General features: G+C 48.9%; 1 protein-coding gene across 2 annotated transcripts in view; it reads right to left on the minus strand.

Annotated features, from left to right (window-relative positions):
- Positions 1 to 26,583, minus strand: part of dnah2 (dynein, axonemal, heavy chain 2) — a 96,342-nt gene that overhangs the window by 4,417 nt on the left and 65,342 nt on the right. For both annotated transcript variants that reach the window (XM_088628262.1, XM_088628261.1), the window contains exons 49-84: positions 25,838 to 25,929; positions 24,205 to 24,403; positions 23,641 to 23,865; positions 22,200 to 22,304; positions 21,480 to 21,668; positions 21,217 to 21,302; positions 19,981 to 20,111; positions 18,598 to 18,747; positions 17,726 to 17,893; positions 17,212 to 17,372; positions 16,797 to 16,936; positions 16,095 to 16,227; positions 15,607 to 15,746; positions 14,968 to 15,178; positions 14,360 to 14,476; positions 13,764 to 13,905; positions 13,424 to 13,593; positions 12,439 to 12,555; positions 11,556 to 11,720; positions 10,956 to 11,081; positions 10,416 to 10,564; positions 9,742 to 9,808; positions 9,340 to 9,490; positions 8,784 to 8,932; positions 8,558 to 8,691; positions 8,024 to 8,168; positions 7,617 to 7,816; positions 6,659 to 6,785; positions 5,439 to 5,625; positions 5,181 to 5,329; positions 4,658 to 4,841; positions 4,193 to 4,383; positions 3,073 to 3,264; positions 1,514 to 1,698; positions 1,189 to 1,426; positions 284 to 435 (exon numbers count right to left, since the gene is read on the minus strand). In XM_088628262.1, the coding sequence (XP_088484388.1) occupies positions 284 to 435; positions 1,189 to 1,426; positions 1,514 to 1,698; positions 3,073 to 3,264; positions 4,193 to 4,383; positions 4,658 to 4,841; positions 5,181 to 5,329; positions 5,439 to 5,625; positions 6,659 to 6,785; positions 7,617 to 7,816; positions 8,024 to 8,168; positions 8,558 to 8,691; positions 8,784 to 8,932; positions 9,340 to 9,490; positions 9,742 to 9,808; positions 10,416 to 10,564; positions 10,956 to 11,081; positions 11,556 to 11,720; positions 12,439 to 12,555; positions 13,424 to 13,593; positions 13,764 to 13,905; positions 14,360 to 14,476; positions 14,968 to 15,178; positions 15,607 to 15,746; positions 16,095 to 16,227; positions 16,797 to 16,936; positions 17,212 to 17,372; positions 17,726 to 17,893; positions 18,598 to 18,747; positions 19,981 to 20,111; positions 21,217 to 21,302; positions 21,480 to 21,668; positions 22,200 to 22,304; positions 23,641 to 23,865; positions 24,205 to 24,403; positions 25,838 to 25,929 (5,567 nt within the window). The remainder of the gene's footprint in view (positions 1 to 283; positions 436 to 1,188; positions 1,427 to 1,513; positions 1,699 to 3,072; positions 3,265 to 4,192; positions 4,384 to 4,657; positions 4,842 to 5,180; positions 5,330 to 5,438; positions 5,626 to 6,658; positions 6,786 to 7,616; positions 7,817 to 8,023; positions 8,169 to 8,557; positions 8,692 to 8,783; positions 8,933 to 9,339; positions 9,491 to 9,741; positions 9,809 to 10,415; positions 10,565 to 10,955; positions 11,082 to 11,555; positions 11,721 to 12,438; positions 12,556 to 13,423; positions 13,594 to 13,763; positions 13,906 to 14,359; positions 14,477 to 14,967; positions 15,179 to 15,606; positions 15,747 to 16,094; positions 16,228 to 16,796; positions 16,937 to 17,211; positions 17,373 to 17,725; positions 17,894 to 18,597; positions 18,748 to 19,980; positions 20,112 to 21,216; positions 21,303 to 21,479; positions 21,669 to 22,199; positions 22,305 to 23,640; positions 23,866 to 24,204; positions 24,404 to 25,837; positions 25,930 to 26,583) is intronic.

Genomic DNA, 26,583 nt, shown 5'->3' on the forward strand with positions numbered 1-26,583 from the left:
GGGCACAGCTGTGTCCAAAGCTGTGTGCTGGTTAGAAATAAACTGCTGTAGGGAGACAGTCAGAGAGACAGACAGGGGCACAACTGTGTCCAGAGCTGTGTGCTGGTTTGAAATGAGCAGCTGTAGGGACACTCAAAGTGACAGACAGGGGCACAGCTGTGTCCAGAGCTGTGTGCTGGTTAGAAATAAACTGCTGTAGGGAGACAGTCAGAGAGACAGACAGGGGCACAACTGTGTCCAGAGCCAGATTTGGGAGAGGCGACAGGGAGACAGTCAGACAGACCTGATGGTACTGAGCAGGGCGTTGTATCTCTGGATCTCCTGCAGCAGGACCACGTTGAGGGGCGAGGGGTCGTCCTGCAGCATCTTGCGTGTCCCCTCATAATCCACCTCCTCTGGGATCTTCTGACGCACGTCTGCCGACATCTCCAGCACCTGGTGAAAAGGGTCGTCTTAGCTACACTACAAAGAGCACCACCTCAAGGCAAAGCCCAGGTTAAACTGTTCATCGTCACTGAAGCTGAAGTACTGCCCCCTCTATCTGAAAAGTATTCGCTGTCTAATTCATGGTGATTCATAGTGTGTGCTAAGCTGAACCGATCTGTCAGCGATTCCTCTGACCTCATCCCAGCCAGTGGGAGTCAGGTGTTCACGCATGTTTCCAGCTCTGTAGATTTCAACAGAGCACTGGCCCCCTGTATCCAATTCACTGGAGCATCTGAACTGGCTGGGGTAAGCAAGTCAGGCATCCCTGACAATAAGTGCAGCTGTATGCACAATATTTAAAAACATTAAAACTAACTCTTATAAAATCAGACTGGGAGCTTGGGGATGTGGTTTTTAGTGCCGCTGCATCTGCCATGACATCCTGGGATCAAATCTAGACTAGGAAGGCTTCCATGTTGAGTCTGCATATTCCCCCATGTCTGCGTTGGAGGTCTGTGGATGTTCCAGTATCCTCCCCAATCCTGATAAGCTGTACACATGAGTCCGCTGCCTTTAAAGTCTGGCTGTCCGTGGCAGGATGTCATCCCTTCTTAAAACTTCTGCCAGCTGAGCTGACTCTGGCTCACTATGGCCCTCTAGGGATAAAGCAGCTGCTGCCATAGGTGAGACAAGAGCTCCTTGTTTCAGACAGAGGGGGCCAGCATGCACGCCCACAGTTTTCTCCCACTGTGACGAACAGACCTTCTCCTCCCGGCTGAGGGTGCTGCCGGCGCCGGAGGCAGGCACGGTGACCTGCGGCTGCAGGGACAGCAGGGTGTCGAAGAGCGTCCGCGTCTCGGTGATCTGGCTGGCGATGTCAGCGTTGGAGTGCTGCCCGAAGACCTCGGGGTGCTCCATGGCGGGCAGCATGCTGATGTACTCCCGGTACACAGACTGCGGCCCGTCCTTGGGGATATAATAGGTGGGCAGGGAGGACAGCCTGGGCGGACGCAGAGACACAATGTTTTACACACAGGCTAATTATTATTAGGAGCAGCGTTAACTGCTTTTATCAGTGTGGTCTCACTTGTAGAAGGGCGTGGAGACAGCCTGCTCGCAGAAGTAATCGTTGATGTAAGTGGTGAGGAGTCGGCGGTCCCAGTCATCAGTCACGTGACCCCCGTAGTTGACCCCAGCAATCAGGTATTTGAGGGCATCCCAGGGCGTCTCCTCGTACTCATCCAAGTACAGGCTGAGCAGGTTCTCTGACACCTAGGGGGACAGGGAGAAGGCAAATGGGCACATCTACACACAGACACAGTGATCCTCCTCTTCCTTCCCCACCCTTCACCTATCTCTTCCTCTTTCTCACCCCTAATGTCTCCCTCTCCATGTCCCTGCTATCTCTCTGTCACTCCTGCTTCCTCCTCACCTCCTTCCCAGCAGTCTGACTGCTCTCCTGCTCTCTTCCCAGCAGTCTGACTGCTTTCCTGGTCTCTTCCCAGCAGTCTGACTGCTCTCCTGCTCATCCTCCTCTTCCATCCCCACCCTTCACCTATCTCTTCCTCTTTCTCACCCCTAACGTCTCCCTCTCCATGTCCCTGCTATCTTTCTGTCTCTCTCTGTCTCTCTCTGCTATATCTCTGTCACTCCTGCTTACTCCTCACTTCCTCACCTCCATCCCAGCAGTCTGACTGCTCTCCTGCTCTCTTCCCAGCGGTATGACTACTCTCCTGCTCTCTTCACAGCAGTCTGACTGCTCTCCTGCTCTCTTCCCAGCAGTCTGACTGCTCTCCCGGTCTCTTCCCAGCAGTCTGACTGCTCTCCCGGTCTCTTCCCAGCAGTCTGACTGCTCTCCCAGTCTCTTCCCAGCAGTCTGACTGCTCTCCCGGTCTCTCCCTGGTCCTTTTCCCCCTTCCCTCTCAGTCTCCCCCAGTGCCTTCCTGGTTTCCTTCCGTCCCCCCCTTTCATCTCATCCAGAGCAAGAAGTAATGTTTTCAGTGTTGCTTCATCCCCTCTGAATCATTTTCTCAAAGTTATTGTTTCTCATTTTCTCCTCTAAAGTGTTGGTAGTCAACACTTATGATTTAAAATAGAAACAGCTCATGAAAATGTGTTAATTGCTGCTGTTCCCAGTAGTTTCATAAACGATGTGCTTGTCTGTCTGGTGATCAGGGCACGTAGAGAGTGATGTTTATTTTTACATCATAACGGTGGTAGTTGCCATAGCAGGCGGTGAAGCTAATCAGCAAATGAGCCTATTTCTGGAAATAAGAATAATTTCAACAACCCAATATACGTCCATCGTTGGATGGAAAATTTGTGTAATAATGTAACATACCACACCTGTAGTAGGAACATGTACTTAGCCTCCTGTGGAAGATTCTTCCTCCAGCTGGTGTGGCTATGGGGAGCTCTGCACATAAACCTGTGTGGCTTATTTCTAGTGTCCTAGCTGGCTAGTGTAACTGCAATAAGAACTGTAGCAGCCCCCCCTTAGCACCTGGTCTGAAGAGATCGGGTCACAAGGTTCTAATGCTGCTGCTGCGATACCTGTTTGCACCAAGCATTATAAAGGAAAAATTGGAAAATACTGAGACAATGGCTGAGAGCCCTGTCCCCCCCCTTCCTTTCCACCCTCAGCACCTCGAAGTCAGAGTCGTTGAAGCCGTAGATGATGTTCCAGCCCAGCTGAAGGAACTTCTTCCTCTCCAGCAGCACGCTATGGAAGAAGCAGAGGGAGAAGAGCAGCTTCTTGTAGACGGAGGGCTTGGAGCAGCGGTTGAACTGGGGCTCCGTCACCAGCTGGTACAGTCGCTTCATGTTGGCCTTCAGACCCTGCCGGGAAAGGGACAGAGATCGTCGGCACGCTGATCTTCCTCCCTGCGCAGGCAGTGCCACGGTCATCATTACCGCAACTGCCATCACAGTCAAAATCAGCAAAAGCATCATCACCACCGTTGGTTTGAGCTTGGAACTACTGTCACATTAGTTACAAAGAACTGTGATTCTGTTATTCCCAGTGTGAGAGAAAGGTCGGTTCAGTCAAGATGGAGATTCATTCTCTTCCACCCAGAAGGCAATGAGTAAAGACCTGCCATTCTCAGCTGGGTGAAGACCACATGGAGGAAGACAATCAGTCAAGTGGCATTTAAACGCAGGAAGCTGAGGCTCCAAGGGGTCGTTGGGCTCTTGAAAGCCAGCAGAGCCTCTGTCATGTGTTTGCATTAGAGGGGTATGGGAGCAGAGAAAGAAAAAACTGGCTGACAAGCCAAGGATATAAAAATAAGAGTGTCTGTCTTACAGAGAGACTTGCAGTATGTTTTTGGAGCCAGTAGGCAGCTTAGCTGTCCTGTTATACTCAAAGACAGGGACTAAACAAGTTTAGTTACAGCTTGGAAGAATAGCTAGGCTCTTGTTTTTGGTTTGTTTGTTCTAAAAGTAAGAATACATCCTGGACTGATCTGGGTTAAAGTGGAATGTTATCATGTGCAAAGGTCTCTGAGGCACACTACCAGAAACACGGGTATCTCCCACAAAGAAACACAAGGCCTATTCCGCTGTCAGCTTGTGTGCTTCAGTGTTTCCCAGAATGCTGTGGTATCTCCCAAAATGTCTTGGTGAGCCTCAGGCCACTCTCACATGTATGACAGTCTCCCTGTGTGTGTGAGGGGGACCTGGTTTCTCAGTGCACCTCTCAGTGTCTTGGGGGGGGGGGGTCTTGGTATCTCTAGGGGTGTCTCAGCCAGTGTCAGGGCCCAGGTACCTTGGGTGGCTCCGTGGTCATCTTGATGCCAGCCTGCAGGATGGCAATGGGGAAGTCGGGGTGCGGGCTGGAGCTCAGCCACAGCCGGAAGTCGGGGTGAGGCTCCTCCACCTGCAGCTGCTCCACCAGCTTGTCCAGCTGGGGCATCCAGGACAGGGACAGGTGACAGTTTGCCAAGAACACCCAGTTTCCTGCACCAGGCCGCATGGGGAGAGAGAGATAGGGAGAGTGACAGCTTGAGAGGGAGAAAGGAACAGAGACACAGAAAGAGAGGGATATGAAAACAAGAGGAAAGAGAGGAAGGGGAACAGTTTGAGAGCAGAAGAGTGGGAGAGGGAGTCAGGGAGAGAGCGAATATGAGGCAGAATAAGGAGGGTATAAGAAGACACAAGACAAAGACAGACAGCCATATCTACATATATCCTCACGCCCACCTCACACCAACCCCCATTCCTTGGCACTCACCATCCTTCACCCCATTTTTGATCATGCGGGTGGCGATGGGCGCCTGGCCCTGCCCCAGTGAGAGGGCGTGGAAGCGCTGCCCCATGCCGGAGGCCTCGGCCAGCTGCAGCAGTGCGCCTGTGGGGTCCACCCCCGGAGACAGGACGAAGATCAGGGGTGTCTTGGGGGTGGAGTCGTCCACAACCTACACAGAGAGTGAGGGTGAGAGGGAGAGACCCAGGAAAACAGAGAGAAAGAGTCCAGTAACACGTTCTTACTGCAAATGTCTGTAAATCTTCTGTTAATTGTATCTGTTTTGGCAACACTGTAGTTCATTGGCCACACCAAGAAGACCCTTTGAGTTTGAATAAGAGTAACGGAGATAGAGACAGATAGAGAGGGAAGAGAGAGAGAAGGGAAAGGAAAGACGGGGAGGCTTGTTTTCCCTTTCTCTTAAAAACCAAGAGGTACAAGAGATACATGTCACAATGGGAAAGTAAGGGGGGTCGAGGGTGAGAGGCAGGGGCCGTCGCCAGAGGCTCACCGACTTCATGTCCAGCACGGGGGGCTCCACAAACTTGGAGCCGAGGTTGTTGATGATGAAGGTGGTGACGCAGAACGCCACGCGGTCCTGGCGTAGGGAACGCACGATCAGCATCCTCTGCAGCTCGTTGTAGCCGTTCTCCCACTCCGCTGCCAGACACACAGAGAGCAGTCGTTAGGACCAGCCGCTTGCTTTCGCCAGCGCAGGTTAGCGTGCTCCGTTGGCGTACAGGGAGCTAGCGAGGCGCCCTCGTCTCACCGGGCAGCGGGGCAGTCTCAGGCGTGGCGCTGGTGTACCACAGGTGCCAGTCGCGCGGGTTCTGCTCGAAGGAGTTCATGATGCCGTGGAAGTTGGTGAGCTTGTCCAGCTCCGTGATGTTGTCCCAGTTGGAGTCTGAGAGCCAGCCGGGACAGGGGTTGTCCATCTGGCCCTCTTTGTCCAGCACCTGCAGACAGGTCACAGACAGGTCACAGTTTTCCTACGAGACAACCTCCAAGACACTTACAAGTCCTACAGGTGGAAGACAGCGCACTGAAAGTGCTGCCACAAAGCCCTGACCCAACTTCTACTGGCTCAGTACAGGATCACCAAAACCAGAGCAACAGCAAACCTCTGCCTTGTGTCATGATACAGCATATCTGATATTAAAGTCCTCTCTAGAGCTACAACAGAGGTACCTTGCAGAGGTAACAAAAAACAAAGTGAAAAAAACAAACTATTAAGTCAACGGTTTTATAAAATATCAATTTTTAAAAATTTTCCCACTGTTTGTGAGATTTGATTTAAAATGATTGATTGACATATTAGTCAATATTATGGTATGGTTAGGTAATCAGATGTAATAAAGGGTTACAGTATATTTCAATTAATGCTAGCAATTAATAGTATTTTAAATTTCATTGAAATTGCCACGTTCTTCTACAGAAGCAAAGGCGTGTTTGATCTGCGTCTGTTTCCACTATTTAACCCTGTATGTGGCTCAGTTCAGTCACAGAGGGCTGGACGAGACCCCTGTAGCTGTCTGGGACCCTGCTTTTGAGTCACCCAGCTGGTGTTTCTACAGAATGCTGCCATATGGGCTCCTAGGTGATCCACCAGTGAAGGTGTGGTCTAGGAGTGTAGGCAGAACTGTACTATGTTGGGTCGAGCCTGGGTCATGCCACCAGCCAGTGGTGATGGGAGCCCAAAAGGCAGTGCACAATTGCCACCCAGAGGCAGGGTTGGGATTAATTGGCCTCCTGCTGGATGGGCAGGTTGTCATGGAGAGAGGCATCACTTCTCCAGATGAGACAGTACATCTGATAAAAACTGGCTCTGACAGGTGAGCGTCCTCATGTCTTATTCTCTCCTGTGTGAATCGCTGGAGAGCCAAGTCTTAAAACATCGGTTAGTAGACCCATACCAGGTGAGTACATCACAAAGCATCAACAGCGATATGGATGGTTAAAAAGCAGGGACGTACTGCCCACCACGCTCACCTGCCCCCCGCGCAGGAAGAAGTTGTACTCGTTCATGTTGAGCTTGCCGGCCACCTCCAGGATCTTAGCGCACATCTGGAAACTGAACAGCAGCTTGTGATGCTCGAACAGGCCGCGGCACGTGTACCTGTGGAGAGACAGGTGATATGGGAGGGGCGCAGGAGTCTTTGACTGTGCTGCCTGACAGACAGCTGCACGCTCAGTTCAGACAAGATAACGCAGCTCTCGCCGAAGGAGGCAAAACAATTCTCCTTTTGTGGAAATTGGCAGGATTGCGTAAGGAACTCTCGAGCTCAAGATAAGGGCACTGTATCTCTTCAGTCTTTCTTCATTCATTTTATTTTACAAATTTCCAAGATACAGTATATATACAGTTGCAGAACAAATGTAGTGACATGTGGCCAGTCACTACTTCATTAGGAGCAGTAAATACTATATGTTAAGACACCCTAATCCATCAGTAATCCCTCTTCTGAGTTTACTGAACACTAATTTATCCCTTAAACCCCTTAGTTCTAGTGAGTTTATGATCCATACTGTAGGACCTTTACAAATCCAAAGAGCTGGGTTTCAAGGAATGCATTACATGGGCAGGTTAAAGGGGTTGAATATCTTAAGTTTTGAACAAAGAGGAGAAGAAGAACACTTGACAAAAGTGTTTTAAAGCCTAAAAGATACTGATAAAGTCAACTCCAGGGACTGTAAGAGCTCCCAACAGTCTAACAACAAGAGCAAGAACCCAGGGATAGATGTGGAGCTAAGAAGCAGAGCATTCAGGAATTTTATCAGGAAGCACAGGTGGGCTCTGGTAACCCTGCCCCATTTGCTTCAGCCTGTTCCCTTGGCTCCTACAAGACGTGGCTAGATGAGCTAGATGAGGTTGCTCAGCTATCAGCAAGTGAAAGGCGCAAGGCGAGCGGGATGGGGTGCCTCTCCGCGGGGGCTCCCCTGATCAAACCTGTACACGGCGTAGGTGTGGTAGTCGTTGAGGTTGTTGATGCGCTCCTCCAGCTTGGCGCTGCGCTGGCTCTTTTCGATGCTCAGGTTGAACAGGTCGATGTAGGCGTCCAGGGAGAACTGGTACATGGGGTCGATGCGGCCCATGTCGTTCAGCACGAAGAACAGGATGGAGGCGCGCTGGGCGCAGGGGCGGTACGCCTGCACGTGTGTAGTAAAACACAGACGGACAAATCTGATTTTTCTTGTTTTGCAATCAGGTTGTGCTGTTATTCTCTGTGTGTTACAGCCAGGCAGCCCTTATCCCCATGAGTCCACACAGAATCCTCACCTGTGTGCTGTTACCCTCTGTGTTTTAGAGTCAGAAAGCCCACACTGCCCATAAGTCCACACAGAAGCATGTCTCACCTCTCTCGCTGTGTCAATCTTCTTCTCCGTCTGCTCGCTGCTCTCCAGCTGCTCTGCCACCTCAGTAGCTGTCACCTTGGAGCTCTGCAGAGTGTTCACCAGCTGAACATCATCCAGCAGAGAGCCCGTGGCCTCGTTCAGCAACCTGAAGGACATGCAGCAAGTCAGACCTCCCAACACTACCCGTCAACAATTCTTTCTATACTTTTTCATAGCCTCACCATGATTTTGGACAACGCTAGCAGAGTGGATCATGTTGGAACCTGTCTGTAATACTATATCAAGGGTCCCATAAACACACCTTAAGTGTTGATTGATTGACAATAATTGACAATCATTGGTTGAGCCAATATTACATGACTTTACTGATATATTGACCGATTGTTAGATTAACTGATTGATTGATCGTTTGACTGACATACTGATTGACTGGCTGATATAATGTTGATCAATTAGTTGATTGTGAGGGTGACTGGCAGACTGGTGACATGGCCAGTGGGGGGTGCTGTGACCACAGCATCATGGCTGCTGTACCTCAGGATCTCATCCTCCAGCTCCTGCAGCTTCCTCTTGCCGGACGCGATGTTGATGACCAGGGAGTCCTTCTGCTCCTCAAGCTCCGGCCTTTCCTTCCGCACCACGATCCCCAGCAGCTGTGCTTCCAGGCCCTGGCACGGACAAACCGGACACAGAGATGTCGGAAGTTCCCTAGGCGGGCAGGACCTGCTCTGTGCCGTGACTAGCCTGGGCAAGCGCTCACCTGCTCCTTGACGGCGAAGTTGACGATGGTGGTCTTCGTGGAGATCTCAGGGGTGTAGTGGGGGTTGGACAGCTTGGTGGTGATGTAGAACCGGAACTCGGGGCTGTACTCCACCTCCTTGTCGCCCAGGCGGATCAGCAGGCGGCCACCTGCAGAGTCACAGCGCACAAACAGCACTTCATACTGCGCCTCCCCCAGCACCGGGCTGCAGTCCACTGAACTCAAAACACAAGTGGCAAACCCTTGGTCTGTGGTGGGGCTCAGACTCTGATTAAGGTTAGCATCATTGTTAGGGGCCTGGACAGGGGTTAAAGTTAGCATCAGTGTTAGGGTTTCAGTCAAGGCAGGGTTCAGACTGTGCTTAGGTTAGCATCAAGATTAGGGGTTCGGTCAAGGTGGGGTTCAGACCGTGGTTAAGGTTAGAATCACGGTTAGGGCGTCAGAGGTTAACATCAGGGTTCGGGTTTAGAGTAAAGGTCAGTACAGCTATCATTCATAGATAAAGGCAGAGGGCGCCATGTCAGGATTGTGGTCAAGCTCAGGCAGGGGCACTGACCCACTCTGGTGAGGGACTTGTTGAGGATGGGAGCCAGTGAGGGATCCAGCTCCTCCTGGACATTCTGCAGCAATGTTGGGGAGCCGAACTGTACGGCGTTCTCCAGAGTGCGCAGGAAATCCTGCATCTGCAGGTCAATCACCTTCAGGCCCTGCAGACAGACCAAAGGAAGGCATGACAAGACTGCAGCATTCAGAGCAGCAGTGCACATGTGAGACGAGTGGACTGTGCAGAGAAAAGGACTAGATTGTGAGCAGGTGATGGGCAGGAGAGAGAGCAACAGAGTCCCAGACAACAGTGCAACAGTGAGAAAGAGGTAAAGAAAGGCTGAATATGGAGACAAAACTTTCGGCTTATGAATGATTTTTTTAGAAACAACCGTAAGTGAAAACAAAACTCCACCTTCGAGCCCTCCATGTTCTTGATCCACTTGAGGGCTTGTCCTTGAGGGTCGATCATCAGTGGCCACCTGGAGACCGGACAGAGAGGGACAGAGAGAGACAGGAGAAGGACGGACAGGATAAAGAGGACAGGAGAGAGGTGAGGAGAGGAAGACAGGAGGGCGAGAGGGCAAAGGGGATGGAAAAGAGGATTGGACACAGAAGGGAGGGAAGGAGACAGAATTGAAAAACTCAAATTGATCAAATCAAAGGTGCAGGCAGCTGCGCTGTGTCCAGCACAGTCCAGCGGAGTATGGTTAGGGCAACAGCTTCATGAAGTTAGGGTGTGTGGTTTTATCTTATTTTGATCTTATTTAACATTCACTTTTATACTCTTCTTCACTTTATATACTGTAAGTACATGCATTTGAAGCTATATAATGAGAGTGCATCTTTGACATTTCTTAACACGAAGGGTAGAAGGGACCTGGACCAAGCCTCATAGCCAAATTATTGAAGCAGGTTTCCACATCAATAAGCAACTATTTGTCAAGAGAGCAAGATGGACTGTGTCGTCTCAATTCTGACCCTTATTATTTCCCACTTAATCACTATTCCTGGATCGCACTGCAAGAAAGCAAGAATCCTTGTCTTTCGAGACACCCATGAGTGTGTGGGAAGAGAGGGGGTGCACACCGGTTTCCGCGGGTGACGATGACTCCGTTCTCGGTGGAGAAGGCATCAGAGGGCAGGCCCTGGATGTTCCAGTCACGCACAGCCGTAGGTTTGGACAAGAAGGTGGCAAAACTGAAATTGGGAGAGCAAGGCACGGACAACTCCTTGATCTGGGGGAGAGAGATGAACAGAGTGAAACACAGAGTGAGGAAGCCAGGAGGAAGTCAAGAGAATGTCACTAGTTTCAGAAAGGGAGAAACCTGTAGGCAACTGAAGCTCAATCGTAGCCATTAACCTGCAGAACTGGATCAAAGCATCCAGGTAAACAAGCAATGTCTCAAACTCCTTTCATACAGCTCATCTGTAACTTCACACTCACACTCATCCCTATCAGATCTGTAGAGACTGTAAAGACAGTCAGTCCAGCTCATCTGTATCTTCACATTCACACTCATTACCAACAGATCTGTAGAGACTGTAAGACAGTCAGTCCAGCTCATCTGTATCTTCACATTCACACTCATCACCATCAGATCTGCAGAGATCACAGAGAGCAGTAACCTGTTTCATCCAGATATTGGAGACAATCTCGTCCCTGTAGTTAGACAGAAAGGGACCCATATAAGACAGGAACGCAGCAGCCAGCAGACAGTCTCCAACCAGGTATCCCATGGCTTCCTCCAGACCCTGCCAGAAACAACACCACCAGACAAATCTCTTTCAGAATTTTGTATTCACGCAACAGGCACGTCCAGTTGTTTAGAAACTTGGCTTTGTGGCTGTTACCCCTCTACGACAAGGCGGTGATTGAGGGCATGCTCCTCACAGGACAGCGAGTGCTGACTGGAAGAGCAGGGCACCTTTCGCTAGCATCACTGTTGGCCCACAGGCTCCCTGTCTCCCTAGTGCTCACTACTGCACCCTACCCTTGCCACCTGTTACCCATCACCATTAGAGAAATTACAATCCCACTCAGCAGGCCACACAGGCCAGACTGATGGAGAATGTAACAGGCATTAAGCGCAAAGCCAATGGTTACCTCAATGTCTACCTAGGCAGCGTGCTGCTCTGTGTAAGACCCTTCAACTCCCGGAACACGCAGGCGGACAGCTAGAGGGAGATTTAGGATAGAATTTTTCCCAGGTCCGGGATCGGCCGTACTTTGACAGTTTCCTCCCAGCGGACTCTCTCCCCCGCCAGCCCGGACACCAGCTTGCCAGCCCGGTCCAGTTTGATCTCCATGTCCTCAGAGCGCTTCCGGAGCTCCTCCTTCTGGGCCAGCTTCTCATCGTACTGCTTCTTCAACTGCTCCAGCCTCTCCGCCACCTGCGCCATAGAACACCAGGACCGAGGGTTATCACTGTAGCACATGCTACGCCAGCTTTGAGCTTCTTGAACAGAAAGGCAACCAAGGGTTAAACTAGTGCTGAAAATGTGGGGCTCTGCTTATATGAGAGTTGTCCGGGGGAGTCTGGAACAAACCCCTCAGCTGTGTATATTTGAGGCCAGAGTTGTACGGGGTAGTCTGGAACAAACCCCTCAGCTGTGTCTATTTGAGGCCAGTTGTTGAGTGAGATAGATCAGCTGGTGATCAACCAATCAAAATAGCTGTTTGCTTCCTTTAAAACAAAAACCCAAAGCCAATTGCAATGTTGCTTCCACTCTCCTCATCAGCCTCTAGTGTTAAAGAGTGTGCCTGGTCCTATACATTCCAGCAGGAGTCCAGCATAAGAGCCCCTGCCGAGAGGCATTAAAATGGAGCAAATAAGAGGTGGAACCAATAGTATCTGTTACTTGTTTAACAATCTTGGGTATATGTGCAATGCTACAAACAAGGTGAGGCCATTCTGTCTGTACAGTTTGTTCAGTTATGGGGTAGCTAAGTAATCTCAGGATGCCATTCTACTGCTTCTCAAAGGGTCGCAGGGAATGGTCTTCAACCACATGACTGGGAAACTTGTTCCAGACACCCACCACTCTCTGTGCAAAGACGCAGCCATTGTTCTCAGTCCTGAATGCCCTCTGCTCCCACAGCCTCCCTCACCTCTTTCAGCTTGGCTTGTGCCTCGGCCAGAGCGGCCTGCTTCTCCTCCAGCTGTGCCATGGCTCCGTGGAGACGCGCCCGCTTGGGCTCCACTACACGGAAAATTCGCCCGTACACCTGCCAGGGAAGCAAGAGAAAACCAGCAGAGCTCAGGCCACTGCCACGCCCCACACAGAGTCCAGTCCTCTTCCCCTGAACTGCACTGAGGCACTGAGCAGCAACATGGGCAAAACACACAGCAATAATAATAAGAAGAAATAATAATACATTTGATTTTATAGCACCTTTAAATATAGCATCTTAAAGCACTTTATAGTACATGTTAAAAATAGCAAATTACAGAATAAACATACAAGAAACAGAAGCAGAGAGAGGCTCAGCAAAAGATACATGGTCATTAGAAAATGGATCAGACACAGATATTAAATAAAAGGCTTTCTGAACAGAATGTTTTCTAGTCTGGATTTAAATGCATGCAGGGAAGTAGACTCTGATGTCCTTGGGGATAGAATACCAGAGCTTTGAGATCTGTAGCCAGAAAGTATTGCAAAATATGGGATCAAAAGGTCAGAAAAAGCATCTCACTTTTTATTCTAGTTACTCTATGTAGGTATTCTATTTACACTTTTATTCATATTCTAGTCTTACACAACCAGAGTTTCAGGTTTATGTATTACGCATAGAGAGCAATCAGACACCTGCTGCACAGCAGCTGCAGAATGTTCCTGTGTAAACCCGACACGAAGTGCTGAGGTGCTGATTTCATGCTTGCTGTGTACAATATAGACCTCATTCTGTAAAATTAGAAATGTTACAAACTGCTGTATAATGTGTGGATTCTAGGGGAAAAGGCAACAAGAGGAGCCCATGGCAGTCCCTAGGCCTAACTGTACCTAGCTGCACCGGAGTGCATTGTGGAGCTTGTGCCCATCCCTGCAGTGCATACAGAGTGTTAGTGAGCTGACACAGGATATGCGGCTCTCACCTCCATGGCGCGAACCCACATGCAGAGTGACTTCGCCGCCAGCGAGACCCGGCCAATGATCTCGGGTTGGAAGTCCGGCTGGGTGCAGTACTGACCGATTTTCTTTAGGACCCGGTCCGAAATGTTGTCCTTGTCAAAGTGGACCAGCTGTTTGATGAAGTTTGACTCGCCTGGACCACAAAGAGATATCAACTGTCTGTCTCTCTCACTCTCCATCCCATCCTCACGCTGTCTCCCTCCCTTCCCTCGAACCAGCTCTCTGTTACCACCATGCTTCCCTCTGATTCTGCCCTGTTGCCCTGGCTCATGTTTCTGCCCCGTTCCTCTCTGTGTGTCTCACCCAGCTGTCTCTTGGCCTCGGCCCAGGTGGGCTCGTTTCCTCTCAGGATCATGACCGCCTGCATCACTGTCTCCACCAGGGCGGGGGGGCGGCCGTAAGACTTGATCTCCGTCATGTCCTTCTTATTGAGGGACTCCAGAGCCTGGGAAGAGAGGCAGAGAGGACGGCCAGGTGAGAAGAGAGGGAGAGGGAAGGGGAGCAGGAGATGGAGACAGAGGAAGAGCCAGGGGGGAGGAGAGAGACAGGGGGGATAGAGAGAGGAGCGACAGAGACAGAGGGAGATGGCAAGGGAGAAGCAGACAAGAAAGACAAGAAATGAAGAATAAAAAGAGAGAGGAAAGGTGAAAAGGAGTGAGTGAAAAGGAAAGATTAATATCTATAAGCAATCAATAACTCCCCAGATAAATCCTGCACCATTTTATCACATCATACATTTTGCTGCAATTTGCCCTGTTCTGATGTGATGTAAAAAGTCTTTCATTCTAAAGACTCTTCCTAACCCAGGAACACTGAATAGTTTGGAACAGGAGCAGATGGCTTGATTTCTAAATAAAAAACAATATGCGCACTGGACACCTCCTTCTCCCTGGTCCTACCTTCATGGCCTCCTCCAGAGCAGGCAGCGCCTCGTCCAGGTCTCTCTGAGCATTGTCTGCCATGGCCTTGCATTTGATCTCCTCCGCACCAATCTTCTCGCTATGGGCACTCACAGCCTGGCACACAGTGGTACAAAATCACTGGGCAGTACTGTAGTAAAACTTCACTGGGCTGTACTGGGACGGTATATCACTGTGCTGTACTGTGGTACAATGTCACTGTGCTGTACTGTGGTACAATATCACTGGGCAGTATTGTAGTAAAACTTCACTGGGCTGTACTGGGACGGTATATCACTGAGTTGTACTGTGGTACAATGTCACTGTGCTGTACTGTGGTACAATATCACTGGGCAGTATTGTAGTACAACATCGTTAGACTGTCCTGTGGGGCAACATCACTGAGCAGCAACCTTCCAGCCACAGGCGCAGATCCTTAGCCACAGAGCCACCGCAACGCCCCATAGTAAAGCAAAACCCAGCAGAATAATGGTAAACACAAGACACAAACCATGACAAAGCTATTTCACAGTGGCAAATTTCCAAAAGTGGAAAATTGTTACTACTGGCCCAACATATCTTGCGAGAGAGTGAGAGTGTCCTCTGACCTTCTGCTGCTCGTCCGCCTCCCGTTTCTGCTGCACGATGGTGACCAGGTACTCCTCGCACTGCTTCTGGAACTCTGCCACCTTCTTCTTGGCCTCCTCCAGCTCCACGGACATGGCCTCCACCTTCCCGCGTGTGTCATCGATCTTGTACAGGCCTGTGCGCAGCTTGGACACCTGGTCACCCAGCTCGGCCCTCTTCTCCGTCAGCAGCCTGGGGCAGCCAGTGAGACGTTATTAAAAGGGTCATGACTTCCTTTAACCCCACAACCTACATAAACCAGCATGTTTACACTGTGGTTCTTTTTATCTATACATACCTACCAACAGTCTATTTATTACCATGATATCATCTGACTGTCTTTAAGCACATAAAGTTTCCATCTGTCTGTACCTTATCCATTGCTTTTTACATTCTTGAGGCAATGATCAATGCATTTTTTGAACAGGGTTTGTCACAGGGTCTTCATTTAAAAATGTGTTTTAAAAAGCATGCATTGTGGAGCTCAATATATTATCCAATTGCTCCATGTGGATGACTGAAGAAGCCAACAAGCCCATTTCCATCAGCCCAACCACCTGTCTTGACCCCAGGCTGCGCGCGGACGAGCACACGGTCGGACGCTCGGGAGAGAGCCTCACTTCTTGTATCCTGACACCAGCTCCAGGTAGTTGGTGGGGGTGACGTAGTTGTGCCTCCGTAGCTCCAGCTTCATCTTTTGGGAATATTCCGCTACCGACTGGTGCACCGTGACAAAGATGTGTGCGACTTTGCTGTGAATCTGAGCAGAAAGAGTGAACACAAATCAATCCTCAAACAGAGAAAGGATAGACAGGCGACCTCTTTACCTGTACGTACAATACAAGCTGACATTCTACCTGACCCGCTAATGCCCCACTGTACATGCTCATTCCGTATTAATTGTCCAGGTTCTTTGCTAAGCTACAGAACTTTTCCTTGAGAGGGACAGTTTTTATTAAATGCCAGCTATTCTGAGGTATCCTGAAACTGTGTTCCTAGATGATCAGTGGGAATGTGTACATGCAATGTGTGTTCTGCGATCTGGGGAGCACCTGAGCCAGCGTCTGTGCGCCTGTACGCTCTGATCAAACTCGACGTCCTCACTCACCCCCTCGATGGGTCCCAGGGCCAGTCCCTCCAGGTCCCTCTCCGCCACCTCCAGCAGGGCATCCTGGGGCCACTCGGAGAACCAGTCGATGGTGGTGCAGTTCACCAGGGCCGGATACTGGCGGAGGCGGTTCCTGAGGCGCACAGACACCACGTAGCCAGTAAATTACAACTGGGAAAGGACTCAGGCAGGTCAAACAAGCTACAGTGTATAGAAATGGATCCACACACTAATAAATAATGGTCTTGTGTTGATCAGAAATCACATGTGGCAGAAAGGAGAACTGCGCCTCCTGTTTGCAGGAGATGAGGTGGAAGACTAGGATTAGGACATACAGTACAAACATAAGCGTGGTAACAAATCACGCTCGTTTGATTGCTGAGCAACCGATCCAAGGATCTCATCCAGCCATTTCACATAAAAAAATCAAGGTATCATCTTCGACACTCACAGTGTTGTTGTGGAAAGAAGTGCTTCCTGAATGAAACCTCCTGTTGATTCACTGCTAAGTATAAACACTCCTTTGCTTGTCTATAGCCCTCTGTATACAGTACATGGATCAAGTTCCTTTGTAGTCTCCCCTGTTAAAGACTGGCAAAGAGGAGTGGGAGACATTCTCCACTGAGGGTATTGTTTTCTTCACCAGACAGGCCTGGAGGACGGGCTGCTGGAGTAGTATCGAGGGCTCAGGGGGGTATGTACCTGAAGGGGTCTCCCACGGGGCTCATACACAGCACGATGTGCAGGTTGTTCCTCACTCTCTCAATCAGGTAGCTGAACATGCTGTCCGGAGTCTCAGGCACGCCATCCGCCCGCGCCGCATCCCCCAGCGCGCTCTGAATCTGGAGAGACAGACAGAAGAGATGAGAGAGAGCTGGTAACAATTACAGGAGGGGAGAGAGATCAAATGGGATGAGCAGGGGAACGACAGTGGGAGAGAATAAGTAAGGAAGGGTTTGTGTTAAGGAAAAGAGAGGTGGAGAACGGGAGAGGGGGATCCTCCACTCAGTGCTCACTCTTCACTCTGACCGGCTGGTGGACAGAGGCGACATGGAAGCCTGACAGATGGTTGTGTTGCAGGAGAAAAGGCAATTTTAACTGGCAGGCTAGGCCTCACCTCCTCAAACTCATCGGGCTTGTACATGCTGGGCACCTCCCCTGAGCTCAGGATGTTGTTCACATCCTCCAGGAAGGACTCATCCACCACCTGTGTGTCATTGAACAGGAAGACAGTGGGCTTGTTGTCCACACCTGTCTGTCGGTACAGCTTCTTAATGTCTGGAGGGGAAAAAAATGCATCATGAAAAGCTATGCTATGGGCCATGGATCATTATCAGCCTTAATAATGTGGCATAGTTAAGCCTTCACATTTCCCTTTGTCCAGATATATAGCATGAACAAAAATGGCATCCATTGTCCAGATAGGCCCAATGCATGCTTAATAAATTAAAGTTGATATCAGGAGCTTCTGGAACCTACTGTTTAACACAAAAGTGTTGAATTTAAGGCACTTTGATGTAAACATATTTTGACTGAATGAGTTATGGCATGGCAAAGAGGGAGACTGTATCATCCTCTGAACCACACCTGCTGTGATGCACCATCGCAAGAGCAGAGCCGCCCACACTGACCTTCCCTGAACTCCTGCTTGCGGTACTGCTTGGTGACCTCGATCTGGAAGACCTTGTAGTCGCAGATGTAGGAAGCAAGGCGCGAGAGGCTCTGCCGGCCCGAGCCCCCGATCCCGATCAGCAGCATGTTCCCCCGCGGCTGGCTGATCACGCGCACCACACGGGTAACTGGCAAGCAGAGCAGGGACAGCATAGGCACAGGGCACGAACAGACCACACTAATACAGAGCATCAGCGCATTACTACAGGGCACTGACAGCACACAGGTCGCACTGACTGTTTGTGGGCTGTACTCTCAGTGTAACTCTGGTCTCTCAGTGCAGTCAGGAGTATGGGTGTTGACTGTGTGTGGGCTGTGCTGTCAGTGTAACTCTGTGCTCTCAGTGCAGTCAGGTCTGTGGGTGCTGACTGTGTGTGGGCTGTACTCTCAGTGTAATTCCAGTGCTCTCAGTGCAGTCAGGTCTACGGGTGCTGACTGTTTGCAGGCTGTACTCTCAGTGTTACTCTGGTCTCTCAGTGCAGTCAGGTCTATGGGTGCTGACTGTTTGTGGGCTGTACTCTCAGTGTAACTCTGTGCTCTCAGTGCAGTCAGGTCTATGGGTGCTGACTGTTTGTGGGCTGTACTCTCAGTGTAACTCTGTGCTCTCAGTGCAGTCAGGTCTATGGGTGCTGACTGTTTGCGGGCTGTACTCTCAGTGTTACTCTGGTCTCTCAGTGAAGTCAGGTCTATGGGTGCTGACTGTTTGTGGGCTGTACTCTCAGTGTAACTCTGTGCTCTCAGTGCAGTCAGGTTTCTGGGTACTGACTGTGTGTGGGCTGTACTCTCAGTGTAACTCTGTGCTCTCAGTGCAGTCAGGTCTCTGGGTACTGACTGTGCTCAATGGCGTCCCTGAACAGCACCAGGCTCATGGGTACAATGCCAGGCGTCAGGTTATAGTCCTCCAGCTGTGTCTCCATGAATTTCTTCAGGGCCTTGAAGTCCATCAGGTCCTCATAGACCCGCGGCTCCCGCAGGAAATCCCCTGCCGTGCGAGAGGGACACGAGAGCTGAGGCAGACACAGGCAAGGCACATGAAAACTGAAAACATCCCCTATGTCCCACACTTCTCTTCCCCTCGCGCACATGTGTCCTTCACTGTCACAGGTAAACTGGCTGAGCGCTGAACTCCTTTCCATCTCCTTTGCTCCATCAGAAGGTACACCCAGTATGACAACTGCCTGCTGCTTGCGAGTTTGATGCCTTCTGTCAAGGTATTGGGATCTCAATTCATATGGAAAGGAACACAACCCTGCAAAATAACTGATTGCCTAACACCACTGTAAAATTTAGTTTTAATGTATTCGCTTCGTTAATTAAAACCACAAAAATCAATGAAATCACAAAACTAGGTTAGTTGCTCTTTAGGTTGTGTCCTGAATAAATTGCTGATGGCATAGCCTTATTAGTAACAGGAAGTGTGGTCAACAGGTGTCTCAGATAGATCATCCTCAAACCTGCTTAACTCGTGTTTCATCCCAGCAACAACACAAGAGCATCAGGAAGGTCTGCAACCAGAGAAGGCTGCTATTCTAATCTGGTCTGTTTGCTATTTAGTAGGTAATTGATGCAAAGATCTCATCCAGCTGCTCCTTGAGAGAAGCCAGGGTATCGGCCTCAACAATATGGCTGTGTAGCTCATTCCACACTCCCACAACCCTTTGTGTAAAGATGTGTCTCTGTTTTCATGTTTAAGTTCTTTTAACCTGTCAGTGTGCAACATTTCCATAAGCCTCAGAATGTATCTTTTTCTTTGACATATATTTTAATATTTACCATCCCAGTCTGGAATGTCTCTTTTGTGGATTGATTCCAGAGTATGAACACATTTTAGTGATGTCGAATAATATAATATCCCAAATGGTGTTTAATGATTGTTTTGTAATCCCATGTCAGCCCATGGGAATCCCTGAAACTTTAACATGACATTCCTTGAATTAAATTGTGAGCTTTTAGCTAATATACCCTTGAACACCTTTCTCCTAATCTGGACACAGAAATCATTTAAAACAGTGTTTAATATGTCTTAAAATGAGGTGGTGAGCTGGAAAATAAATCCCAGAAGCCTTGTTTCAGAACATCATCATCAATGGTCGTTGCAGGCCCCCAGTCGGCACAGGTCACCACCCACTCATTGTGGGAGGGCAGTTTTACTTCTAAACTGCAGTATGAATGTGCCGTGTGCAGGTGTCTTTGTGCAACTGGGGGCTGGTCATACCGAACAAGGGGGGCTGCTTGTTGGGGCAGATGCTGTGGTAGGTGACATTGAAGAGGGAGCCCAGCTTCTCACTCAGCAGCCCCAGGAAGGCTTCCATGTCGCCTCTGTCCACCAGCCGGTCAGAAAACACCCTGCAGGACAACGGATCAAAGGCCCATTTATGCAATTATTTTACAGAGAATCTTATATACTGCACCGGCCACCATTTCTTGGCCCAGCATTTGGCAGGGAGATGGTTTGTGTTTAGGGCTGTTACTGTATATCTTAAGAGAGGCAAGAGGACTGTGTGGTTGCCTAGGAAACAAAATGACACTGAAGGAAACGCAGTTACTGAGAAATAACCTGCAAATAAGAAGACTGCCCTACACCCCTTTTATTATTTTTGAGGTACCAGTTTGGTTTGGGACTAGCTCTTTCTGTACATTAAATGGACTTTCAAAGTTCTTTCTCTGTACATCACAGTGTCAGCTTCCGTCCCTCACATTCCAATGTCATATAGATATAGATCAGCATGTATTCAAGGGCAGGGGTTCTTGGTAGATAATTACAATAATGATCTCCATGGCTGGTGATAATTAGTCTTTTTTCTCCCCTCACATTCAATTCATTAGTTTGTCTCTAGCTGGTCTGTACTGTTGTAGATGGATTTAAAAGCAGCAATCTGGAAATTATATATCAAAACATGTCAAATGTCACTTAGATTTAGTTGGATTGGCTGAGGATTGGATCTTGACCAACAGCTAAAAACTCCTTTTCATGTAATTATCCTTTTATATGTACCAACCCAATATGGAATCAACTCTGGCCTTGACTCCTGAACTCTTGTACCTGCTTGGTACACACAGGCATGCTTCTCTGACATGCCTACCTGTCAGAGCTGTTCAACTCTTCACATGCTGAGAACTCCACAAAGCCTGGAAGGACAATCCACTGGGGGGCGTGGCGCACCTCTGTGTGTACAGGCCCATTAAAGGTGCAGGAACCCCCGATTTCCCAGAATACTAAGAGTCCTGTCTGACAAATCCCAACCCTGCCCCCCAGCAGCGCTCTGCCAGTGGCGAGCTCCTGCCTGGGGAATGGTGACACAACCCAGCCTGGAACTGGCAAAGGTCACAGATCACACACCTGACTCGGATCTCTGGCCCCATGCAGTCAATTATTACAGCAGATATTCTATTCCAGATCGATTGCCTTGATTGATCAGTGAATCAGAGTGTTAACTCATTGGCTTCTGACCTGAAGCACTCGTGAATCCACAGTCGAGTAATGCTCTGCTTGGTGTCGTGGAAGTCTCTGTGAGCACGGAGCAATCCTTGGAACACCTGCAACACAATCAGAGATTTTCTAGTCATTTTTTCTTCTTATACAGCATCAATCCCCAGTTTAACTCCTGTGCTGTGCCAGCTGGGAGTCATCAGCTCTCAGGTCTCTCTCTAGCCCAGCAGAGGGGGGGTGAGGCCAACACTCCTCCAGTGCTGGGGCGGCAGCTCTCTCCTCACCTTGGAGATGTCCCGCAGGTTGAAGAGGTAGTGGATCTTGGCTGGCGTCGGCAGGAACCTGTGCACGATGGCGGAGTAGATGTCCAGCGTGGCCTGGGTCACCACGTCCCCGATCGGCTTCACCTCCTCCTCAAACTCCTGCAGCTTCTGGTTAATCATGGTGCCGTAGATCCGCTTGATCTGGGACTCCTGCAGCCCGAGGCCCAGCGGGGCGAGTCAGGAGACAGAAATACCGCGGCGAAAAGAAGAAAGAAAAGTGTGGAAATACAGACAAACACGGAGAGGAACAGACAGAAAAGTGTAGAAATTTATTTCAGGCACTGCACTTGATTCTAAACTAAACTAAACTAAACAAAAAAAAACACAGCACAGAGAAAGAATTATTCCCTGACTTCCTGCATACAAGACTATTTCATTTTTTCCTTTATTTACACCTACCCCTTTTCTACAACTAAATAGGAGTGTAATATTATTGTTGTTGCCATTAAGGCATCAGATGATGAGTTCACACACGGACAACATAAGAATAGCAAATATCATTTTAAACTATTTTACAATCACAATAGTTAAAATTTGCTACAAATGCTACAAATTACTGACAGCTAGTCCATGCTTACATATTTTAACACACAAGGCAAGAGCAGTTTTAAATATTCCTTTGACAGATGACAATCTCCCAGGTGGATCAAAGCAGATTTCAGATTTTGGCCTTTTACTCACAGTGGGGAAGGTCATGTTGATGAGGTTAAAACGGCTCTGCAGGCGTCCCGACATGTGAGTTCTTCCACCACCAGGGGGCCCCATTGCTGCCATCAGGAACATGTCCTGTCAATCAGAACAGAGTCAATTTGAGAAAACGACTAAAAATTCTCTTAACAATTCTCAGGTCCTGCCTATAGTTAAAGTAGTACAATCCAGACTCCAACCTAGAGGCCAGGCCAAATTATCTGGACAGATTTAATTCCTGGTAGGTTAGAGCAGGCAGAAAGTGCAAGGCTCTCTCCTGGATAAAAGTCCTATCAAAGCTGGTACTGTTTTATTGCAAGTAGGCATGCACAGTTGGGGTGGAATATAGGGCAGACCCAAACTCACAAGCTTTCAGTCCTGAGTCCAGAGCTCTCAACTCCCATCATTGCTCTACTGTAAGAAGGTAAATACAGACCCCTGCATTTGAGCTGCTCTTTAGCTAGGCAATCCCAGAATTTCATAGACATCCAACAGAGTCTGCTTCAGAGATGCAGGTGGGTAGCTTGCTCCCTTCCCGCACCTCTCTCTGTGTAAAGCAGTGCCTGTTGTCCTCAATCCTATGTGCTTCTGCTCATCGTTTTCACCTGATAGCACAGGTTTCACTCTTGAACGTGATGTATAGTTCCCTTAGGTTGATTTCTGTAAGGATTTTGAATACGTAGATCTGATCACCACGTAGTAGCCTCTCTTTGCAACTAGACAGACTCAGTTCCTTTTACTCATCCGTTTCTGACATTTCCTTGGGAGAAGGCTTCATTGTGATCCTGTTCCTTTTTACGTCCTTTAGAGGTCAGCACCTCCTTGACTTCAGTAACATGTGTGGAAGTCTTTGCCATGTTCAGACACTCCAGTTTTAGACTTGAGTTCCTGGTCGTCACCAAAAACATCAATCATGTTGAAGCACCCCTGTAAGGATTACTACATTTTTCTGAATGGAAATAATGATAATACAGCATTATCAATATTATCAATCTCTCATCATTTGACAGTATTTTATGTTAGCAGATTTAATCTCCCTCGATGTGCTTTGTTTAAAATAAAAAAAATTGGTATCCCTGATTATTTTAAGGCTGGTGCTTCCAGCTCAGGGATAACATAGAAGCTGGAGGACCTGTAGACACGCCCAGACCCAGGCTCCTGTCAGAGCCTTCCCAGACTTCACCGGAGAGCTGGAGAGCTGACAGGAGAGACAGCACAGCCTGGAAGAGCAGCCCCTGCCCCTCACAGCACTGTCAAAACCCGAAGGCAAGGCACCAAAGGCCAAGAGGGCCCTGGCTATCCAGTGCCCACTGTACACCAGTCAGGCTGAGCTGGGGACTCCAGGACTGATCCAGGCCTGCAGCAGTGAACCAGTGATGCCGTGGTGTCCTGCAGCCCTGCGCCTGGAGTACATTGGGAAAGGGGCAGGCCTCACCTTGATGCATGTGACCGTCTGCTTCTGCCGGTCGTACCAGAAGCCGTAGTCGATCCAGAGGCGCAGCAGCTCCAGCGGGGGCTGGGAGCCGAAGCTGTCCTGAGCCGGCATGTTCAGGTCGTCCAGGAAGGTGATGAGGCGCTTCCCCCCGATTGGCACGTACACCCCCTTTGTCCGCTTCTCCACGCGGCTCTCGATAACGGCCTGCACGTTGTTCGAGGAAGTCTGAACAAACACACATGGCTCTTATGATCATTTCTGCTAATTATCCTGCTGACCTGATTTCAGTTTGGATCAGTGTGGATTGGGCCATTATACCCACTCAAATCGGAATCACCGACGGCACAGTCCCTGGACCTGCAGGGCTTGTCCCCCTCTCAGAGCTGACCCTGAGGCCTGGAGACTGAGCACTGCTTGGTCACTAGTATCAGTGCAAGCCAACAGCAGGTCTACCAGATCCCAGGAGCTGTGGCTGGGTCCAGGGGAAGAACTTTACATCGAACTTAATATACATCGAACTTAACACCGGAAATACTTCACACTTTATACACTGGACCTGCTCACCTGGGCGGACATGTTGACAATCAGCACGCCCCACTTGGAGGTGTCCAGCCCCTGCAGGACGGTCTGGGCAATGGAGGTCTTCCCCGTGCCCACTGGTCCCACCAGGAGCACCGGGCACTGACTGGACACCAGTGCCCGCACCAGGAAGTTATAGCGCACGGTGTCCACAGTGGGAACCATGATCTTGTAGAAGGGGGAACTGAGAACAGAAAAACACACAGTTACGCCAAAGGGGCGACAGTTCAGCCCTTCCGCTCAAAGATTGCTCTTGCTTCTCAGTTAACAGCACTAACCACTTCCTTTATTTTATCATCAGTAAAATACAAAGCCATTTCAGAAGCAAAGGAAACAAACCTGACATCAAAGCATTTCTTCAGCCCCACAAATAAGATTGTAATGGAAACAAAGATAAACGTGGACCTAAGCCAAGGTTTGATTCCTAAACAGTTTCTCCTTCTTATGCCGCATAACATGTGAACTGCATTCTGACTTGGACAAAGATTTTTAACCCAATAAAAGAGACACAATCAGATACACAGATACAGAGATGGAAACAGATGGTATTGCATGCAAACTGAAGACAGAACGTAACAGCAGTGCACATTTATCTGTGGCTCGTTAAAGTCTGACAACACAATAATATAATTGTCTTTTTTGCTCCAGAATGCTTACACATTGAAATATTGTTCAGAGACAATGCTCAGCTTGTACACTGTTCCGCAGCCAATCCAAAGTCTTACAGATCTCTGCTTATTTAACGGAATAAATGTCAATAAGCATGAATTCTTACTGGCACTTCCTCTAACTTAGTAAAGACATTGTGTAGTGGAATGCAATAGCACTAGAGGGAGGTTTCCATAGAGAACCACCATCTTGGCTCAAACCCAGGACATGTAGTGGCCTGGGGCCACAGTGGCTGCTGTGTCATGAGGAGATTGAAAGCAGGTGTGTGGGCAGTTGAAACAAGCACCTGAGGACACTCACACAGTGTAAATACCCTCTCTGATTCATCTGTGACAGAGTGGATATAAAGTGGCACTTGACAAAGACCAAACATGACCGAAATACAGTGCCAACAGGAAGAACACTGACTCAGTATACCACTATGCTCTGAAAATGAAAATCAAGCTCTGCATTGGAGACACTTGTATGATTTGCATTGGAAGAATACAATGAGCCTCATTACAAAATACAGTGATGCAAAGCCCTCCAAATCACAAAATAGACCTATTCATTCTAAACAGCATATTTACCTCAAAAGTGTTTGAAATTAAAAATGAAAAGCTGTTTTTAGTCTAGTGTTTTCTGGATTGATATTAAAATTCATTTTTTACAACAAATAACAGTGTGTTATCTTCAGAAAGTGCATTTAGAAAGTGCTGCACAAATTCTGCATTTCGCTGTACAAATCAGAATCTGAACTGCAGAATTGCTAGACAAAAATATAGTTGACGTCTGTGCAGGTAGATACTACACTGAAAAACACCCAATCCTGCTTCAGGAGTGATTTCTACAAGCTGTGTCTGTGTCACTTCACGATGGTCTCGCACTCTTCAGGACTCTGACTGATATTAGCATTATTGCTGATGACAGTGAGAAAATTATTAGCATTATTGCACCAGCTGGCACTCACCCTGGGGGGTACCTCCAGCCCTTTGGCAGCTTCTCCTCAAACGAGGCCCAGGTCTTGTTCTTGGGGTCCACGTAGTACTCGTAGATAGTGTCCTAGAGAAGGGGCAGTGGAGATGGACTGACTGCAGGGCTGCTAGTGTGGATCACCACGCCATCACGGCACCAAAAGGTCTGCGTGTGTCTGTCTATGAGTGTGTGGAGACCTATTTAATCTTAAGGCAGGGATTAAGTCTAAGAAAATAACACACAAAGGTACAATTGTTTGTGCATGACTGCGTGTCACTGTGAGCACACAGTGCCCCAGTTTGTGTGAGAATGTCTGTTGTATGTGTGCATCTGTGTCCATCTGCGTGTCTGTATGTACATGTGTGCACGTGTGGACGTGTGTGTGTCCGTATGTCTGTATGTTTGTGTGTCAGTATGTCTGTGTGTGTCAGTGTGTGTCAATATGTATGTGCCTGAGACGTGTGTATGTTCTGTATGTGTATCCGTATGTAAGTGTGTGTTTGTGTGTGTGTCCGTATGTTTGTGTGTCAGAATGTCTGTGTGTGTCAATATGTATGTCTGAGACGTGTGTATGTGCTGTATGTGTATCCGTATGTAAGTGTTTGTTTGTGTGTGTGTCCGTATGTTTGTGTGTCAGTATGTCCGTGTGTGTGTCAGTGTGTTTGTGTCATAGTATGTCCGAGTGTGTCCATGTGTTTGTACCTGTGTGTCAGTATGTACATGTGTGTCTGTGTCTGTGTG

This window comes from Lepisosteus platostomus, chromosome 4 (assembly GCF_059453375.1).
Source record: "Lepisosteus platostomus isolate fLepPlt1 chromosome 4, fLepPlt1.hap1, whole genome shotgun sequence".
In the NCBI taxonomy this organism is placed as follows: Eukaryota; Metazoa; Chordata; class Actinopteri; order Semionotiformes; family Lepisosteidae; genus Lepisosteus; species Lepisosteus platostomus.